This window comes from Osmia bicornis, chromosome 3, assembly GCF_907164935.1.
Source record: "Osmia bicornis bicornis chromosome 3, iOsmBic2.1, whole genome shotgun sequence".
Taxonomy (NCBI): Eukaryota; Metazoa; Arthropoda; class Insecta; order Hymenoptera; family Megachilidae; genus Osmia; species Osmia bicornis.
Window position 1 is genome coordinate 223522 of NC_060218.1, and position 21281 is coordinate 244802.

At 36.1% G+C, this 21281-nt stretch overlaps 4 protein-coding genes across 16 annotated transcripts in view; 3 read left to right on the top strand and 1 right to left on the bottom strand.

The window, feature by feature from the left end:
* Positions 1 to 622: 622 nt before the first annotated feature.
* On the top strand, positions 623 to 5772 carry LOC114876084 (mitochondrial import inner membrane translocase subunit Tim23). Of its 4 annotated transcripts, none has more exons than XM_029187139.2 (6): positions 623 to 710; positions 1103 to 1365; positions 1978 to 2227; positions 2320 to 2489; positions 2569 to 2696; positions 3935 to 5772. In XM_029187139.2, exons 2-5 carry the CDS (start codon positions 1302 to 1304, stop codon positions 2688 to 2690), a joined length of 606 nt encoding a protein of 201 aa, XP_029042972.1. In that variant the 5' UTR covers positions 623 to 710; positions 1103 to 1301; the 3' UTR covers positions 2691 to 2696; positions 3935 to 5772. The 4 variants fall into 4 exon arrangements, with proteins under 4 accessions (XP_029042972.1, XP_029042974.1, XP_029042973.1 ...); XM_029187141.2 differs by lacking the exon at positions 3935 to 5772 and adding an exon at positions 2932 to 3350; XM_029187140.2 differs by lacking the exon at positions 3935 to 5772 and adding an exon at positions 2961 to 3350.
* On the top strand, positions 4406 to 7758 carry LOC114876082. Of its 3 annotated transcripts, none has more exons than XM_029187136.2 (4): positions 4406 to 4492; positions 5751 to 6115; positions 6410 to 6620; positions 6720 to 7758. In XM_029187136.2, exons 2-4 carry the CDS (start codon positions 5784 to 5786, stop codon positions 6942 to 6944), a joined length of 768 nt encoding a protein of 255 aa, XP_029042969.1. In that variant the 5' UTR covers positions 4406 to 4492; positions 5751 to 5783; the 3' UTR covers positions 6945 to 7758. The 3 variants fall into 3 exon arrangements, with proteins under 3 accessions (XP_029042969.1, XP_029042970.1, XP_029042968.1); XM_029187137.2 differs by having other exon boundaries at positions 4432 to 4518; XM_029187135.2 differs by lacking the exon at positions 4406 to 4492 and adding an exon at positions 4807 to 4893.
* On the bottom strand, positions 7584 to 21207 carry LOC114876072 (serine/threonine-protein kinase ppk30). Of its 8 annotated transcripts, XR_003789334.2 has the most exons (15): positions 20695 to 21206; positions 20307 to 20422; positions 20083 to 20216; positions 19842 to 19953; positions 19554 to 19757; positions 19354 to 19457; positions 19133 to 19265; positions 18347 to 18977; positions 17913 to 18264; positions 17695 to 17833; positions 17148 to 17400; positions 17022 to 17066; positions 8959 to 12463; positions 8834 to 8882; positions 7584 to 8748 (listed from the first exon to the last, which is right to left on the bottom strand). XR_003789334.2 is itself a non-coding variant. In XM_029187108.2 (13 exons), the coding sequence occupies exons 1-13, from the start codon at positions 20807 to 20809 to the stop codon at positions 9996 to 9998; spliced, it is 4797 nt and encodes a 1598-aa protein (XP_029042941.2). In that variant the 5' UTR covers positions 20810 to 21207; the 3' UTR covers positions 7584 to 9995. The 8 variants fall into 8 exon arrangements, 5 of the variants coding, with proteins under 5 accessions (XP_029042941.2, XP_029042939.2, XP_029042942.2 ...); XR_003789332.2 differs by having other exon boundaries at positions 7584 to 8882; XR_003789333.2 differs by having other exon boundaries at positions 8834 to 12463.
* Positions 9650 to 21281, top strand: part of LOC114876071 (serine-rich adhesin for platelets-like) — a 29885-nt gene continuing 18253 nt past the window's right edge. The window contains exon 1 of the mRNA XM_046285161.1: positions 9650 to 9728. Within this exon, the coding sequence (XP_046141117.1) occupies positions 9650 to 9728 (79 nt within the window). The remainder of the gene's footprint in view (positions 9729 to 21281) is intronic.

The following is a 21281-nucleotide window of genomic DNA, read 5'->3' on the forward strand; positions in this document are numbered from 1 at the left end:
AGTTCGATGCGCAGCCGTTACCACAATAGAGGTCGCCTTTGTTCTAAATGCACTTCCCCTTCACCACTTTGTCTATTTGCCGACATAGCCGATACGAAACTTTCAGAAATAAGAAAGATCGATGTCCATTTCACGTAGACGTATAGTCAAAATGACCAAACATGGTTCATTACCATCGAGCAAATATTCATACGCATACATACACGTGTCACGAAGACCGTATACCGCATCCAAATATAATATACATATACATATGTTTGTACATATGTATTAGTACATACACAGTTAAGTACATAAGTACCTATTTTATAGTTGTTTTACTAATTCAATTAACGAATCACACGATCAGTCTACATTTTATATATGTATTTAATATACGTTTAAGTTTTGCACACGAGTTTTGAATACTTATTTGTCAATATTATTAACAGCTTTGGTTGAATTTGATACATAATTAAACGTGTATGTACATATGTATGTACATACATACGTATCAGTAGAATTTTCGGAATATATCGTATGAATGGTCGAGAATTGAAATTGGAGACAATAATCATAGTTAGAAATATTAGGTATATTTATAAATGTTTGTACATATGTACAATTGAAGCTTATTTTAAGCCTTCTGTACGAACAATCTAAATACAGAATAAAATAATCACTGAGTAACGATCATGCACACGCGAATCATGTGGGAACGTTAACAAAAGGTATGTATCGTACATTCACAAAGATAATATTAAAATTACTGTAAATCTGACGTTATTACTAAAATATACCTTTAACATGCCATTATTAGTACAATATACTAGAAAGAATAAAAAGAATTGAACAGAATTTTGTTCCTTTACGCTTTTAGGCTTTCACGCTTTTCGTCATTACGCCTTTACGTTTCTGCAACTTTGCGTCTATAGAGTATAGAGTTCTCTCTCTCTGCATTTGTAACTCGCGTTATCGTAACACTGAAATCGATTATCGATTATACCCAGAAATGAACTTTGAATATTTTTGATGATTATATAAAATTAATGCAATACTTTCAATTTGTGGCATCATTAGTCGATTCTATTGAATTATTGTATTTGTGGTTACTGAATTACAGGTGTTCAATTTCATATAGTAAAAATTTCAAGTGAAAAAGAAAAAAAAATTATTCTCGACATATTCAGGGTATTGAACCTAAATCGATTTTTGGAAGCGTGCACTGATGCAAACTTGTGCAAATCCGATATCTGTGTGTCTACGAATGTTTGGTATAAAATAATTAAAGAAAGTAAAATTTGACCAGTTAGATTATAAAAATGATAGACCTTCGCAATGAGAGTGCAACAAATAATGCAAAATATGGTAATTTAAACATACCAGGTAAGTGGACATAGAGTGATTTATTCCATCGCTAAACACGTTATAATTTATAATTTAACAAATAATTTAAGAATCATTATATTGCAATAACGTTACGCTTTGTAAATTAGAATGACTTTATAACATTAAACATTGTAATTGATGTAACATGGCAATTATACATGCAATGAATCCATTGTAAATATATAACCTTATTTCATGTTCATATAGAGTAATGTGAAGATAGTATTTATCTAATAATAATGTTTTAAATACTCTCCTACTAAATGTGCTTTCAATTAGGAAACTTTTAATTTTATTGATAACATTTTGATAATATATTTTCTGTTAATAATAATGATATAAAGACAAACAGTTGCAATACTTTGGGTATATTAAGTTCATTTATTGAGAACAATGCGATGATTTGTATTCTAACCATTGCAAAGTAGTTTAACAAAATGATAGATTGACATTAATGGTATTGTTTATTTATTATTTTCAAAAACAATTAAAATATTTGATAGGAATAATAGTATAACGAGTATACAAAGGTAGTAACAGGAAAAACGAATACATGGGTGTTTTGGTTAAAATTAAAGTTTATGTAACATTGTACATTATATTTTCTAGTTACGTCTCAACAAGGGTTAGCACCGCTTAGTCCTTATTTAAACTTTGATCCGGCGTACCTTCCTCCTAGCCAGCCAGAATACATATTTCCAGAAGGTGCTGCAAAGCAAAGAGGTCGTTTTGAGTTGGCTTTCAGTCAAATTGGTGCAGCATGCATAATAGGAGCTGGTATCGGTGGTGCAACTGGTTTATATAGAGGCATTAAAGCAACAGCTTTAGCTGGTCAAACTGGCAAACTTAGAAGAACTCAGTACGTAGTTGGAATTATTTTTAATGTAATTGTAACAAAAGTTGCAATCATATATCGGATGAATATCAGAATGTGCGATTCTTCTTTGACAGATTAATTAATCATGTTATGAAAAGTGGCTCTTCATTAGCAAATACGTTCGGAATAGTATCCGTAATGTATAGCGGGTTTGGCGTACTTTTATCTTGGGCCAGAGGGACGGATGATTCCGTGAATACTCTAGTAGCAGCAACAGGAACGGGCATGTTATTTAAATCTACAAGTATGTTTCGTTTCAATAATATGGGTGTACGATCACGCGTTTTAAAAAAATACAGAATATAATTGTTTAATGTTTTCAGCTGGTTTAAAAAAGTGTGCATTAGGTGGTTGCATAGGACTAGGAATAGCATCATTGTATTGTTTATGGAATAATCGGGAAGCCTTATTCGAATTGAGACGTCGTAATATTAACCCAGCATAGGAATATGTATGTACATAAAAAAAGTGTTGTATTATTCTAGATATTAGTGTATATTTCTATTTTAATTGTTAAAATTTTAGCGCAACCAAAGATTTTGAGACTAAGAGGTATTAAAGTGTCTAAAAATCGTTTATCCTTTTCTTTTCTATTTTTGTTCCTATTTTTATTTTTATGTTTTTATGTTTTCTACATAACAATAATGGAACGATCTCAACGATATCAATTAATCCTTTCACTGCAGAAGAGTTTAACAGAAAATGCATGTTGTAGAGAGAAAATTTGGAAGGAAACGGGGTACCTATACTACAGGGCGAGTGAATCTCTCGAGTGCCTATACGATGTCAATAGCAGCGAAAGGGTTAAACGAGAACCATTAATTTAGTTATTCATTATTTAATACTTTTGAATTTCAGTAACGATATCTTTCTTGTATTTTGTTTTATTATTTTGCTTGTATGAAAGTGGAAGTAATGTTTTGGCAAACGAGTAGTAACTGATTCCTATGATAGTATACCTAGTAATGACGGATAATTCTACCGTTTCATTGTTTTTTTTTTCTTTTATAATTTTGAATTGTCGTTGTCAGTAGTAATCAGAGCTGGGTAAAATTTTTAAAAGGTATATATAGCAATGAAATAATATTTTAAATTTTATGAAAAGAATATAATTATTTGTATAGTCTGAAGCACAAAATAAAAATATTTTATTTTGTTTCGAAGGGTAGTGAATCATGATGAAAAAAGAAAAGAAAAGAAAAGAAAGATTGTAAAAATTTGGCAAAATAAATTTATCTATAATTTGAACAGTACTGTACGCATTTGTTGTACTGTAGTACAATATAACGTAGTTTTATTGTTGTATTTAAGTATGTTTGTATCTGATAATACTCTGATTTGTTGAATGAATATTATATAAATATTGTGGAAATTATAATAGCGCAGTGTAAAAGTTCTTATAATGTAGTACATATAAGCGTATATCGTTGTATTCGACGAGAGGAATATTTCGGACGCCGCTTGTCAGATATATATTTGTTATAATCACGTTATAGAAACTTGATGCAACTAACGTACTATTCCATTTTCATATTTGTTTGAATTTTTACTCCAGTTTTACACTAAAATACATTGTCTACTATCTGTTACTAATATAATACATAGAGATTTTATCCAGCTCTGGATACATACGTAATATGTGCAAGCATCTTCGTGTATCTTGACATACTTTTCTTTGCTTATTTACAGATGAAAGTGATGAAATCAATAGGAGATTTCAAGGTATTAGAAACTTACAACGAGCTCGATTTGTTTATGTTATATAGAAAATCTCGTTGGAAAATTCTCTAGAATAAAGGAAAAAAGAATGAAATGAAAAATTTATCAAAATGAGGAGAATCAGTCTGCAATATAAATAAAACTAATTGTACAATATTATTGTTACGTGTGTTTCCTCTGGGGATTAAGTTAGGAATTATTTCATGTTGATTGTTAGTTTAACGTTTCAAGGTACAGTGAAGAAGAGTAAAAACAGCATGTACAGTTTGTAACACCTGGATTATTATTGTGCCAGTAACGGGGGCGATAATCTTATCAAAGTTTATCTTTCTGCTGTTGATTACACTTGCCTTTTACGTTGATCGGGCAAGTTTTGATCCGTTATATTGCGGACAAAAGGGCGGACAAACAAAATGAAAGAAAAAGTGGGGAAAAAAGAAAACACAAAAAAAGGGGTTGCGAGTGTTAAAGTACTTTGTGTAACTAGCGAATAAAGTCAAAAGTGGGTGTCATCATAGTGACCACAGCGTAGGTTCAAAATATACATAATATGTGTATGTACATATGTATGTATAATATAATATAACATATAAGTATATGTGCGTGCGTGTTTGTAGTTGTAAAAATGGAAAAGTGTAACGGGATAAAATCGCATCGAGTAAATATTTATTCTTTGCTGTATAGAAGATTTTTGGCGTTCATAGATATTGCATCGACGAGCATCAACAAAAATCCACGGCTTATTTGAACAAGAAACACGCAGTATTCACACAGACGCGCAAACGTTCTTACGTGCCAAGGTTCCAGGAGTTAGTAGGAAAGTAACATTTCGACAAAAAATATATTTAGAAGAGTTTTCGAAACGAGTTGTCGGTTAAAAAAGCTGTTGTGCGTAAACTAAGACATCTTAAAATAATATTATCGAACTGGTAAGGGATATTTATTTATCATTTGACGATTTTCTTCGAGGCAAGTAGATGCGAAGCGATGCGAAGCGATGCGATGCGATGCGATGCGATGCGATGCGAAAATTGATGGCTTGATTTATCCTATAAAAGACGGAACATTACATATCGATCGTTTAGATTGAATAATTTTCTTAAGCAAAAGATTGCACGTACGAAAGCAGAAAATCGAAAAGTATTTTGTTTTTTATAATCGATTAGGCATTCCTTTTCCTCACTTGTTGATTTAATTTATACGGTGCTAAAGTGGATACGTTGGATAACTAATTCTCGTAATAAAAATTGGACAATTTGTCGAGGAATTAATAAACTACAAAAATAGTAGCTTGTGCATACATACATAGAAGGAGATAGATAGATAGATAGATAGATGGAGGTAAAGAGTGTAGGTAGGTACGTACGAAGAATGTTTATCGAAACTGCGCGGCGCGGTGTGGCGCGGCCGTTCGAACTAACGAACATATACATACGCAACGCTTTGTACATCTTATTTTTCGGAATATTGAAATATTCGTGACCGTTGCCTTCTGTTAACGCGAACGTTTGTTTCTTTCTCTTTCTTTCTCTTTCTTTCTCTTTCTTTCTCTGTTGCAATTTGTCTCTGTCTTCGTATACTTGCTTTTCTTAGCCGTTTGCTAAGTAGGCGCGTACGCGGGTTACTCCTCCGTAAAGGGTTGTATCAGATTCCTGTTTGTTCGCTTACGAGTGTAAAAGTTGTAAAAGTGTATGTAGCTTAGATAGGAATAGGATAAATTCGAAAATTGATTTGATCGGGTAGAAGAGCGTAAGCTGGAGTAACTGGTATTTCTTCTTATTGTTAGGTACAATAGTTTTGGTGGAAAAGAAAAAAGACAATGAAAGAAAGACAAGCAGAGTGCGTACTCAGCGTACTGTACACGTCGTCTGCGATCTTTTCTGTAACGGGTTTGATCTGTTTGGCGACCATTTGGCAATACTGGGCATGGATATTGAACGTTTGTATCAGCATCGATTGCGGTTGTATATTGTACGGGATCAATACCTTTCGAACATTCATGGGAGGTGACGCAAAACTTTGCCACTTTGGAGTGTACGGTTTGATTCCTACGCTTTTAATCGGTCTCTGCCTTGGCGGATATCACGGATATCGATGCTGCATTGATAAAAGTATCGAGGAACCCGTACAAATGTACGATGATGCCGCCAGGTAGCTACATACTTACACAAGTGCTTACTTACATACGAATATGGTCTGATTCGAGACTCGATCTATTTCAACTGTTTGCGGCCCAACTCTACCATTTATTCGTGATAGAAGATGAAGTTATGGTTAAAAAAATGGATTTAGTAGAGGTAGAAGTATGTAAACGGACCGTAATCGAGACGAACGCGAACTTGTAATATTGTTATTGTTATTATTACTATTACATTTTGTATAAATCAAGCAGTATACATATGTACATACATAATAATACACCAAATTATGAGTATTTTTGCACAGAAACTTGAACAAAAGCGAAGCAACGGTAGTAGTGAGAGTCAAAAGAAGAACTCCGTACGAACAGTGGATACCAGCTGTGTTTCTTGCAGTTTTGCTCTGCTGTTTATCGTTGGTTCACGCAGTTCTAACGACTGATGGTTACTATAAAACTTGCAACAATTACAGAAGAAGGTTGATACAAATTTTAGATTCGAGAGGCCGCGAAGCCGAGGTAGGCTAGTCTTTTTAACAACAAATTTTACAATTTTTTCCTTTTCTTTTTCTTTTTCTTTTTCTTTTTCTTTTTCTTTTTCTTTTTCTTTTTCTATAGGTGATACATAACAGACTCTCGTGCGGAGCAATTTTTGACTTTATGGATTATTTACAATCGGACGTAGTGGTCGATCAGAATACAAACTGGGAACGAGGCAAAGAAACCGACACTGGTTTTGTTCTACGATTAACCATTATTTCTACCTGGTTGAACTTTATCGCCTGGATGTTCATAGTCTTATTCAATATCGTAATCGCACGTAAAAAGTTTCGTTGCTGTTAAATATCATTTTGACAGATATAAATGTTTATTTCGTTATTTTCTTAAATGAAATTTTTTATTATTTTAACGAGCAGTCGTGCTATTTTATATGCACGTTAAATGTACAATTACAGGAGGTACGTAATGTAAGGCTTTCTTTGGCTACGAGGGGGTCAGACAGACAAACTTTCAACTTTCGAAGAATTTTGGAAAAATATAACGTAGACACTCCTATCGTCGTACATAAAGAAGAAACATAAATAAAGATGTTTAGCTGTTTATTTTTCACTTGACTTTAACCGAGAAAAGCTTAGATTGTACAGAACTGTAAATACGGATACGAACATTCACGAGTACGCTAAGCATCGCTGATTGTTACGATTTTTGTACACGAGGAATTCTCTGCTCTTGTATCATTCGACTAGCTGCTTAGTAATTGACGGAATCAACGTTGCATAGGATACAATAGCGATACGTTATTTTTATTTCCAAGTTATTTATTACCTGTTACTAACAAGTTTCAAGAATTTGTCAAATAATCAAAGTTTTAATCGCCTAACGTTTGTATAAACTTTGTTTCCTTTGTTGTTGATAATCCGAGCGCGGTAGAACACCCATAAGGAAGGTATAATTGTATAATACTTATCGCTATTCGTCACATAAATGACATATATGTATTTTATTTCACTTCCATGAACATGTTACAAACGGAGCAATGTTTTTTTTTTAAGGATACAATATACAAGTGTAAGAACAGTTTTGTTTGCGTTGATAAACAAACTTTAGTGAAATTACAGGAGAAAAGAAACAAATAAAATGGTATGTTTTGTAGTTATTTTTTGAAGAAAACGGTACAATGAACCGCGTACGAGCGTTACATATGTATGTATACATATAAGTACGTGCGCAACAATCTTGTTGGTAGATATTGGCTAAAAGTTGTACATACACAAGTAATAGTCGAGGCAGAAAAACTGTAAGAATTGAAAATTCAGTTGTCTTCTAAATAGGAAATTCAGAACGATGCAAATCGATGCACATTTTACTCATGTACATACTTATACGCTTTTATCTCGAACAGTTTGAAGAAGTCGAAGAGGCAACGTACTCTTTTGTTTCTCTGCATTAATTTTTCAAGCAGACAAGTGTTTTTCTGTCAAGTGTTGAAAGAAGGAAAGAATTTATGCATACTTCCTAAGAAAGGGAACGTGTCTAGTATCGAGGGCAGTGATAACGTTTAAGTAAGATTTAAAAGCAGTTTATGATGACGATGACGATGACGATGACGATGACGACGACTATAATGAGAATACGTATAAAATAAGTAATTAGTACGGAATGTGCACTACCCATGACAAATATCGCTTAATGCATTTTTCATGAAAGGATAAAACGTTATCTTTTCCGTAATTCAGAAATAAAATTTGCTAAAGCAGCGGCTGTTTTTTCTCCTAAAATTACTGGAAACATTTCATCGCAATCGGACATTTTATTTATTGTAATCAGTTAAATGATTTTTTCTACGTAAACTGCCGTGAGAAGATCGCATTACGTTCATTGTTAGTTGCTAAAAAAGAATTGCCCGTTCCGTTGACTGCGTTTTCTTTTTTCTTCGTCTTTTTCATCCTTTTGTTTTCACTTGTTTTATTCGCATTTCCGTTTGTCTCTTTTAATATCCCGTTCAATACAGTTTACAAGATCGTGACTTATTCTTGAGTTTAGCTTTTACAGCTACGTATAGGAACTGAATCAAATAAAATCTTGACCGCTTCTCTTCTAATACCATTGTTTGTACTTACATTGAACGATAAGAAAGAGTATAAGCCTGAAATACATTCTACTTAACAAAAGAAGGCACCTAAATATGTACGTATTGGCTAATATCTACATTTTCCATAAACGTTACCTACATGAACGCGCCCACCGATCTTCGCAATGCGCACTCGTACAAAGAAATACCTGAATTTGTACGTGTATCAGAATATATTAATGCGAATATATTAATTATATAGATATTTATATAATATTGTCTTACTCTTTTCTTTTTTTCTTTATCTGCTCTTTCTATGTTTACAAGAGCGATACAGTGCTGGTGAAGCTTAAAAGTGAAAAGGAGAAGAAAAAGCACAGATCGATAAAAGATCCGTTTCCAGGGAATAATTGTAATTTCTGTTACAAAGTTTGAATTACACGTGGATTAGGAATAAAAGCTACTGAAGAGCAATATCCCTGGCAAACATTTCTACTTCTCAACACTGTTTCTCCGAGAAATTCAGCACGTTATTCGCAACTCGTATACAGCGCAAAGTGTACAATAGACGATACACGCACAACGCTGGACAGAGAAACGGAGCTTTTATTAAGCGGATGTCACTTGACTGCGAACATGTGTGAGTTTTATGTGAGAGATACCTGATATCTGTTTCTTTAGAAAAAAATATCTCATGTACAATAATCGATGAATCATAGTAATACTTGGTAGAAATACGTGGTGAAAATGCTTATAGCTGCAAAAATAGATGCACCAGTTTTTCCTCTTTTCCTTGTATCTCCTCTCTCCGCTCTCTTCGCTTTCCTTAATTTTACGATTCCGATTAATCGTGTTTCATTTCTTTCTCTCATCTGCTTCTCTTCGCTTTTCTTTTTTTTCTTATTTAATACTTGATGTTGTAGGTAAACAGGGTGATCGGTGAAACGACTATCGGCTATCAGCTATCAGCTATCGAATGCTTATCCGACCAACGAGTTTACCCGCATCTTTTACGCAATGGATAGCAGCGACTCGAAGCATCGTGTTTCAGAGACGTAAGTAAAGAAAGAAATGAGAAAATGAAAAAAAGAGACAATTTTTCTTACACTGAATTTAAGAGCTTTAACAGAATGATAAAAGGCAAGAGAATAAACGAGAGTGAAAAATAAAGGCAACTGGAGGGAGGGTTGTCGCGTTATCGCGAAGACAGGAACAAATAAAGTATCAAGTATTAAGTATAAAAGATAAAGAATAAAACATAAGGATATGCGGCGGTGCATAGCTATACCTATACCTATACCTTGTAGCAGGTTGTATTATTCTCAAGTGAACGGATTGCTCCTTCTTTTCAACGATCCGAATCGTTTTTCCGACTCTCTGATCACTTCGAACGGCGCGACTCTGGTATTTCTAACTTGTTTCTCCTCATTTTCGTCGCTCGGGAAATCTTCGAAACTCATATTACTGAAACCTGCCGCGGTAACCGCTGAACACTTTTTTGTTCTCGGGCTTCGTTTGTAACAAGTGGATTTCACTTTGTGAGACGGCTTTGAGGAGAGTAGAGCAGCATCGAGGACAAGCTCGCCACCGGCCGAGCTCTCGTCGATCAAACGATATTTCGATTTGTCCGATTTAAATTTGTCTTTCTTGTATTTTGGCGCATCATCCGTGACCAAAGGCTCCGGCGACATGGGCGAAACAATCTCCGATACAATGTCTATGTTTGATACGCTGTTAACTGTTTCAGCGGCAATTCGCGTGGGATGTCGAATCGGTTCTATCGAATAGGCCGTTTGCGAGCCGAACATTGATTGGACGGTATTCGGTGAATGCGCTTTATCCGAGGAGATTGCGCGTTCGCTATCCTCAAGGAAATTTGCCGAGGATCGGGAATAAAAGGGTACAGAGGTCGGCCTTTTTTGTTCGTTCGATCGAAAAGAGCGAAATTCATCAAACGGAACGGAACCGAACAAATCCTTGGAACTTTGCGCGCTTTCTATACGCTCGACGATACTTCCCTCCGTAGCTGACAAACTTTCGCTACGATCCAGTCTCGTACCAAGAAACTTTGAATTCGACATTGTCACCCCTATCGAGGCGTCAGCATCTTTCGACCGCGTTACCTCCATAAATCGTAAACACGGAACCATGCAATTAACAGAAGCTTCGGAGCAGTCCTTGTCGCGCAATACTTTTCGATTTATAAATACAGTTGTTGACGTCGTCGTCGTCGTCGTCGTCGTCGTCGTCGTCGTCGTCATTGTCGTCGTAGTCGTAGTCGTTGTTGCCGTTGTAATTGCTGTCGTTCCGGTTGTCGTCCATCGATTTGGAACGGTATTAAAAGGATTTACAAAACTGTTTAGACTAAACGGAGAAGAGCCAAACAAATCCTTTTCTTTATTCTCTTTTCCCTTTTCTACTTCTATTTCTCCTCCACCACCTCCTCCTTCGTTTTCTTCCTCTTCCTCTTCCTCTTCTCCTTTTTCTTCCTTTCTCTCATTTTTTTTTTTTATTATTTTTTCTTCCATACTCTGGCTATTTTTCCTACCAATAACTGGATAAACGTTCGAGATCAGTTTAGCAGAAAATCGTTTAGATTCCTTATCCCCGATATTTCCAGTTTTGCCGGTAAACGATTTTCGTGAACCGTCCGTGTTTAACACGGCGACATTGGAGATTGTGGATAAAGTGTAAGCGGGAATAAGCGATGACATCGTATTTCTAAAAGTCGTTCGTTGTCCAACAGCTTTCCTCGAATGGGCTGATTTAGGAAACGGAGCCAGAGCAAACACATCCTCTTCTACTTGCCAACGCGCAGATACGCCAACTTTTGTCCTTCCGTTACCATTTGAAGAGATATTGTCGTTTAACGATAGGGAACTCGAATCATAGCGATGACCGACGAACGGATCGACGCTCGATCGTTCGATTTTCGATTCCAGGTCCAGTTCGTCATCCAGTAACAGAGGTTTCTCCCCATACTGGTGTCCAACGACAGGATCCGTATTAATTCGAGTCATTAATTTGTGTGTTTGATAATGTTTCTTTGACCTTTTTGTTCTATTATGTTCATGCGTGGCAATAAAATCACAGGCTCCTCGTATTTTTACCGGCGCACTTTTATTCAACTGTTTGCGCGTTACATCCTCACGATCATCGTCATCGTCATCGTCATCGTCACCGTCCTCGTTATCATCGTCGTCGTCGTCGTCGTCGTCGTCGTCGCCATGACTATGATAGTCGTTTGTCTGCTCATCCTCGTTAACGGTAATACCGTTCATTCGAATCACGCCATGCTCCTGATCATTATCGGTATCGGTATCGGTATCGGTATCGGTATCGGTATCGGTATCGGTATCAGTATTGGTATCGTGATCGCTATCGATATCGATATCATTGCACTCGGTGTCGTTCAGCGTTCTCAAATCACTGGCAGAACCTATTGAATCGTCCGATTCGTTGTTTTTGATTGTACAATTTGTCGCATCTTGCATTTTCTTCTTCCTACGCAATGCGTTCTTGTTCTTGTTCTTCATCCTTCTCCTCTTCTGTTCGATTAGTTTTTCCGTACGATTAGGTACCTCCTTGTCACTGTCGCTCGAATCAACCTCGCCAACGTCGAACAACAATTTTTCGTATTTCGAGCGATCTTCTACGGGAGCTCGAACAAAGTGCGGAGAAACGGAAGCGTTCCTTGCCGGAAGGATTTCCGCCTCGTCCGCTTCGACATGTTCGATACTCGAATTCCACTGCTTCGAAGTCATTCTCAATCTACCGTTTACAGACTTGCCTGAAAAAATGTAACAACATTATTAGCGAGAAAGCACTTTTCCTTTCATTTTTAGGTACATCGTTAAGGTATATCGTGTATAGAGGTATATAGATATTTCGACAATCCGAATAAACGAATGAATGACAGCAACACGTTGTTATAATTTCTCCTATTCAACGCAGAAAATACGCACCTTTTCACGCCACCATTGTAATTTCGAGGTACCAGCATCGGTGCTCTTAAAATTGCTTAAAATGTCGATTCACATATCTATGTATGAGTATAATACAATGTATACGCGTCTATCCGTTGAATTAAAAGAGATAAAGACGCGATAACAGAATCGTAGAAATATTTCTTGTTCCTCAACCGTCTTTTACCTTCTCGCGTGTATCTACGAGTATTTGGAAATTTTTTGCAAGAAAACTTATCGTTTCATTTTTAATCGTACGCATCGTTTTTTTAATTACGCTTAAACATATTGTACTTACCCAAATAATATACAATACCCGACAGAGAGTGGTATGTATCAATTTCCTAACGATACAGATATCGTGTTTCCTGAACTTCGTGATTGTAAGCGCGATCGTCGAATACTCGACACATATCACGTTTTTTTCCTCTACATCTAACTAATTGTAAGTACTTAGGTAAACCATTTTTTAACCAACTATAGAAAATTGCTAGTTGCTTATTTGTTTATCTACGAAGAAAGCGCTCGCGTATTTCGAATGATTTCTCTGTAGAAGAGAAATTAGGAGAAAAAGGAAACGTCTGATTAGGTCTGTTTCAGCCGATGCACCTTCTACTACACGTTACGAAAGGTTGTGCCATTGCAATTACCCTAATTATTTACGGGTTTTTACACGTTTTCTTTCAAATATTTAGCCAGATAACATTACTTTTCTCTTCTCTCTTCTCTTTTATCCGTTCTTCCTTCCTTTCCTTCCTTTCTTTCCTTTTCTCTTCACCTCACCCCACCCTCCCTTTTTCCACCTATGTTTTTTCACTTTTTGTTTATTCTATGAAATAATATTAGTTAGTACCACCACCGTTATACACCGTCACCACACATGGTCTGGAACAGTCCTAATCAGATTTAGGGAGTTAAGGATGATGTACGGAAAAACGCAGTAATGATCTTTGTGTCGAAGCAACACGATTCAATCGTATTTACGCGATACAATAATGTAACTATTTTTATCTGTGCGCGACTGTGTATGTGTGTTTAAGAAAAAAAAAGAAAAGAAAAAAGATCGCGAAACGTTTCATCAAACAAAGAATTGCTGCGTTTTCGGTTAATTTGATAGAATATAAAAAAACAATACCCCATATATATCATAAAGTAATGTACACGTTTATTGCTGTAACATTATTATTTAAATACAGCGAATACGTCCAAGATTGTCAGCCTCCTATGATGCTCTCTCGATTCGCACGATTAGTTCAGTGTTCGCGAATCAAATGCCATCGTTGTCGCGTTTGCGTTTGCGTTTGCGTTTGCGTTTGCGTTTGCCTTTACCGTCCCGTATTGTATCGTATCGTATCGTATCGTATCGTATCGTATCGTATCGTATCGTATCGTTATAGTTGTACAAGAGTTGATTGTTACACGAAACAGAGGCACAATGGGAGGCGAACGATGCGGGACAACTTTGAGAACTTGTTTCGTTGCGTCGCGTCGGCTCGAACAAATTTAAGAGCTTTTACCGAATAAAGGAAAATTAATCGCCTGCGCCTCCCAAACTCATTAGGGTGTTCCAGACAGTGAAGACGAATAAATACAAAAGTTTTGAAAAATCTTACCAATGATTAGCAGAGAAGAATACGAAAGCGAAGGAAATGTTCGTTGCCTTGTTCGGTTACCGGTACACGAGGATTATAAATTACAGATAGATACACGACGTAAACTCGCGAAAACGTAATTTCTTATGAAATTATAGAATTACGGAAATACCTGTTACAACTCACGTTTAATAATTAATAATCACGGAAAACAATGAAATTTGTTTGCTCTTTCACCCTTGACTCGTTCGTGCGTTAACGCGCCAATATTAGAAACATCAAAGGGGGAGAGGGAATTCGTTCTGCTATAAACATTTAACCTGAGATTCGCTCTCATTCGATGATGCCCAATTCCTTACAAATTGTACGCGTTAAAAATTCAACTTCTGATCCTGATTCGTGGCTTATATTCGCTTCTCGATACGAATTATGCGTTTGCTAATTTTCACCCCCGCCCCCTTCATCATCTTCGTTATACTCCTCGCCCTCCCAACACCACCAACACCACCACCACCACCACCACCACCACCACCACCACCACCAATTTCTCATTCGTCATTAGATTTAACCGAATATTAACTCGCGATAATGAAAATGCATTTTTACGTGTAATCAGTTAACCCGTAACTACCATGGCTTAGAAATATAACATCCGACACAAGACATGTACTTTATATTGCTTTTTAATGTACATAAGTAGCAGTGTCTGATCAAGCATTTCTTATGTTACAGTTACAGTTATAGTTACAGAATAATAAACGGTCGTTCGAATAATGTTTACCTGCTTTTCATTAGGAAAACTATACATTTCACATTGACAGGGTCAAATCTGACCCTACCATGGTACCTAAGGGTTAAGTAAAATTATACCTTACTTATAAAGTATGTATCACTATTGCCAGCGCAACGCATTACATTATTACATTACCCAAACCGTGTATCGTATATACTACTTGTGCGCATCAAAACGCATAATGCAACGACGATACACTTTTTCCTTGTCCCTCGACTTTGATACAATATTTTCATCAAAGAAGGAAGGCAACATTTCTTACTTTCTTTCTTCGATACAACGAAAGAAATACAAGGAAACGGCTCCAAGTACCAGAGGGTACCATACGTATCCGTTCAATTTCGTTCGAAATTACAAGCTAAGCATAATAAAAATTTTACGTATAGTTTGCGTCAACAATGTTACGTACGATGTATCGTTCGTGGAACTTTAACGCGAAAATAACACCCTACTTACTGTATCAACGGGATTTGGAAACAACGATTAATTGAAAAATTCTTTCTAACGCGTGGAAGAATATCTTAATATCGACATACATAGTACCATTACCACGATCTACCAAATTTTCTTCTTTGTTTTTTTTTTCCTTTTTCTTTTTCTTTTTTTGTATAGATTTGTTTTTTCCCCTTTTTTCAACTCATCATTTATCTACAAATGTATGTACAATAGACACAAGAAACTGTTACATACATTTCAACTATACCATTGAATAAGCATACGCACAATGTGTAAAGAATTGATCGGATATTTGTCCTATTGATAACGATCGAATTACTCTCGTAAAACTGCTCAACTTTCTATTTACCGTTGAAAAATTTTTTTCTCCTTAACGTGACTTACTGAAAATATTTGATTGACATAATTTGTCAACCCGGCCGGCTCTACGACCCCGACCTTATGCGATCCGTCCACGAATACTAGTACTTCTTTGCCTCTTAACGCTCGAGTCACTCTTGTCTACGGTACTAAACTTTTCTCGTCCGTCAACTGCGATATCGTTCTTCTGCACTTTTAACCGTGTAAACGTAAATATTCTACATACAAACTACATTAAACGAAACGTATACGTGTGTATATATATATATATATGTTTATCTTTGGTAACTGACATTATTCAAAACACAAATTGAAGAAATAAATAATAATAACAATAATAATAAAAACAAGTTCGTAACATTGTTGAAAATTATTCATCCTTTTATCGGTATGAAGCGAATCAGAATTTTTTAAGTAAAAATTACTACCCCGTCACGCTATTACCATTTTTCCGTGCTCCATATCTTTCTCTTTCTATAAATTAAATAATTTTTACTTCGTGCATGGAATAAACAAACAACTAAAAAAAATAATCGTACGCAACAGCATTAACGTAAACGTTATCTATAACGGCTAACGAGCTTCGAACTACTTCTCGCATCCGCACGCGTTACGATGAACAACTTAGTAACGTGTTATTATTAGTTTACGTTAAACTAACTCGGCAACACGATTCATCGTAACTTCGTGTATACTTAATTAACCCTATATGTATTCTTAACATCCAAGGAACGCAGAGTTCCTTAATCCTTAATATTTCCGACTTCTTATGAAGTTCTCTCATTTTTCTTTCCGTTTTCTTTTTTTCGATGTATCGATACATCATTTTACAAATCACATATTTATATCACATTCGGCAACACTTGAGTAAATATAAACGTAAAACAAAAACAAATATAAACTAACAAGTAGAAAATTATACAGCCCTGAGAATTTCTTAGCTACGAATTGATTATTTGGTAGAAAATTAACAAGATAAAATAATATCAATTATGCGTATGCTTACGTGGTTATTTGTAAAAAACCATGTACATAAACTCGTGAAGGAGATAAAAATAAAAATGAAAATAAGAAGGAAGCGAGCGAGCGAGCAAGCGAGAGAAAGTAAAAGAGAAAGAAAAAGAGAAAGAAAAAGAGAAAGAAAATGGAATAAGACAGTATGCGAAGCAATCTATGCATTACCTCCAGCAAGTGCTGCCGTCTTTGATCCAATTTTGTTCTTCTTCCCTATTAAACATATTAATCGAACGATTAGTCGCGACGAGTTCGCACTCGCATTCAATGAAACCTGATGCTGATGACACTTACTTGGCAAACTGAAAGGTGCAGACTCGAACGGATCTTCTGGTAACTCTGTAGTACATGTCATAACAAGACTTTCGCGGCTCTTTACGCCGCTTGTACTAGCATTGCTTCCCCTTCTAATTTTATCAAATTCCGCACCGAAAATATGATCTTCGGTTAACTGATTAAAAGGTTGAACATCTTCGAACGGATTCCAAGCAGCAACATCCGCGCTTAACGATCTCCCTTCGGTCGCGGTTACACTCGACAGTTCGCCCTATTTCAAAGTGTCGTTATCTTTTTATTATTCAAAGTTGTAATCAGGGTCAGTTCACACATATTTTTAACCATAGATTATTGCGAAGCGAAAACAAAAGCAAGATAATTCTGCGCATAACGATGATGATGATGATGATGATGATGATGATGCGACTTCAAGTGTACAATTAAACAATCTTAATGTAAAAATGTTGCATACACAGATACATTGCAGGATAAAAAAAGGTGTGTGTTGTGTAAAATTAAAATGAAGAAAAATCAAAAGATAAATCTGTGCGCATTATGTACTTACAATACGTACATGTGAAGCGCTAGATCCTAGACAAGGTCTTATATCGGTTACAACTTCGGGAGACGTAACATCTTCCGATCGTGATTTAACCGAAGCTTCGTACGGTGCTAAAAACTGAGTCGTTTCGCTTGCAAACGCTCTGTACAGAGAAATCATTTATACATATAAAGAGAAATATTCGTACAAAACAATTTGTGACAGATACTGATTTAACCTACTTGTTGAAAGCGCTCGTATCGCTCACATTTCTTCGATGTCGTGCAGACATTAATGTTGGGCTATCCGGCGGTGATGTACTCGAACTGATATTCTGACTCAAACTTTCCGTTTTATTCACCGGTTTCGGTAAAGTTGGCGGTGTTATACAACTCGCCCCCTTGCTACCTCCCGTTGTGGCATTTAATTTCAATGTTAACGAAGTAACCGCTGTCAACTTTGGAGCTGGGCAATTAACAGAAATATTCGACGCCTTCGGTACAATTTTACACGGTTTTGGAGCTACAGGAGGTGGTATTTTAGCCGGTGGCGGCATGGCTCGGTTATCCTCTTCTTTAAACGGATCTGGATAACCTGCAACAATGTACCAATATCGATCAACACCATTCATCCATTCAAATGGATTTTCACTAACTATAATCTAGTATCTCTTTACCGGAAGGTGGAAACAATGCTTCCAAATTTTCTTCCTCCACCTTCTTGTTGCCCGACTTTGACTCAAAGTAATAGGAATTCTTTTTATCCTGAACAGTCACGGGAGATTGCTGATTTCCTCCGATCACCGAACTCTGTGACTGCTGTACTGGACTGTACTGCGCTTGCTGAGTTTGAGCTTGTACGAATGAAACGGTTTGACTGTTCGTACAAATTTGGGACGTAACTTGAACGAGAGACGATGGTGTGGCTTGTATGTTCGTTCCTACTGCCGGCTGAACATTTTGTTGCATACTCTGACCTGCGATATACGACTGAGATGGTACGTTCAATGAACCAACTTGTTGACCCATTTGAACGAACGCGATCGTCGAATTTCCTGCTGAACTTTGCGACTGCAAACACTGACTACCCTGACCAGATATTTGACTCACTATCTGGCCGCTTAAACTTATAGGACCGGCGCTTACAGCTTGTCCTTTTGGTCGTTGTCTCGGCGTAACCGATGTACCCTCCACGGTTGTTACCGGAGTCGTACTCGGTTTCGGTGTTTTCACCAATGATGATCTTTTTACATTTTCCGATTCCATAGGTGGACAAGCTAAAGATTCCAATACAGGCGTTGGCGTTTTCTAAAAAAAGAAAAAAAAAAGTGATCAAATCTTATTCGACATACATATGTGTACACATTGTACACGTTTACTCGTCGTATATTACATATCGCCTCCAAATCGGAGGAAACACGAAAGATTAAATATTTCACATTTACACATGCGTGCATACATACGTGTAAATTCTGTACAGGGCATTCTTTGCCCTGTATTTGAAATGCGATCACAGCAACTTGGTAAATGTCGGGACGACTATCAGGATCCGGCTCGAGCATATAACGAATCAAACAATGAAGATTTCTACTATACCTAATTCAAAATTTCATATTACCGAAATGTGTACTTTTCTTCTATTACTTTCATTATATAACCTATCGATCAATGTACAAGTACAAACCTCGAATTATCCGGTATCGTGAAGTTTCCTGACTGAATAGCGAGTGTACTTTCTCCGAATGGCAATGTGAAAAAGCAAAGTTTGTACAATAAACAGCCTAATGCCTAAAAATCACCAAAAATTACAATCGAGCTATTTCATAAATTATTTTTATCCATTAAACATATTTCATGATTGAAATTTTAAATTTCAAATCGTACCCATATATCTGCTTTTGTTGTTATTGCTTTGCCACAGTACATATCCACCATTTCGGGTGCTCTGTAACTAAGGGTCGTATATTTCTTAATTTCTTCTTCAACTATCGCCACACCGTGCACACTAGGGTTCAAAATTTTTGCTGTCGCCGAACCAAAATCGCACAAAACGTAATGACCAGTATCCGAATACAATATATTTTCAACCTGAAAAATATTTCGTACCAACCGATAGTAACCATTAACTACTGCTTTCCTTATAAAATTAACTGACAACGATGCTCAACAAACTTTTAGATCTCTATGTATTATCGGTGTCTGGCAATGATGTAATCTGGATACAGCTTCGCAAACGTCGCAAAATATTTGTAAAATTTCGGATTCGCTAAAACCGGTTTGCAACCTAAAACCATTCAAATTTGTTTGAATTATTTTTTTTTTAATTTCTCATCATTTCAAATACTTTATCATTTCCTGTTTCCATAGTTTCATTAATATTTTCAGTTTCACTTGGAATACAATAACGCTTAACCTGTTATTCATCATCTGAAGAACTTGGGACTTGCAATAAGGCATCAAAAGCAAAAGTTCGTGTACTCCTCCTCCTATGTGAGCGATACTACTGTCCACGTATCCTATTATATTCTTATGACCGTTTAAGTTACTCTAGAAACAGAAACATTGCTGCAAACGAATATGCAAAAGCAACTGTAACGGAACAATTAATTTCTACTTAACAAAAAAAAAAAAACTTACCGCAATTTGTATCTCTCTCTTACATACATTGAGGTCATGTTCGTTATTAACGTACATGCGTTTAAGTGCATACCGTCCGCTCGAAGATTTAACCAGGAATACAATAGCGAATCCTCCTACAAGCGCATTATCAAAACATCATTACAAATATAAATGCCACGCACCGACCAAAAATCATTACGATCCTAGATCGTTTCTACATACGCCGAACGTCTTGCAATCAACGATTGTTCATCGAGTATAGTTAATCTATCGGCTTTGTTCTTGTTATCGTATAATTAGTTTCTTAATTGTGTATGAAAAGCGAAAAAACTGACCGAGCATTCGAGTTAAACATTTATGTAGGTAGGAGGGGTGATGAATATTCAAGGTTGAAGATAACACGCACCTTCGGCTAAAACTTCTTCGACAGTGACAGTGCAACGTCCTACTACAAAAACCTTTCCTATATAACTGTTGAGTTCCTTCGACGTGTTTTCGATTTTTGAAAATAGCTTCTTCATATTGGCACACGTCGTCGGCCCTCCCAATACTGAACTGACTTGACATAAGGCCTCCTTTATTTAATCTTTTAACGTACAATATGGCGAGTTCAGTTTCTTCAGTCAACTACATTCATCTTATCCGTACCTTCAGACTTTTCAATTACAATCTTTTTTACGATAACTTAACGACGATAAACTTAACCAAAAGAAATCGTTTTGCTCATGATAACAGTTAACGTATTTTATCCAGCCGACATATTCAGACTGTACAAACTGCGCATGTACTACTTTGCAGGAGCTACGTCGGAAACATATGTGCACAACTTCCGCTCCAATGTCAAAACTTTCTTTACAATTTCTTTATTTTTTTTTTCTTCATTAAATCAAAACCGCTGTATTTCTGTTACTTCTATCTCTCTCTCTCTCTCTCTCTCTATATATATATATATATATATATATATATATATATGTACATGCATGTATGTTTATT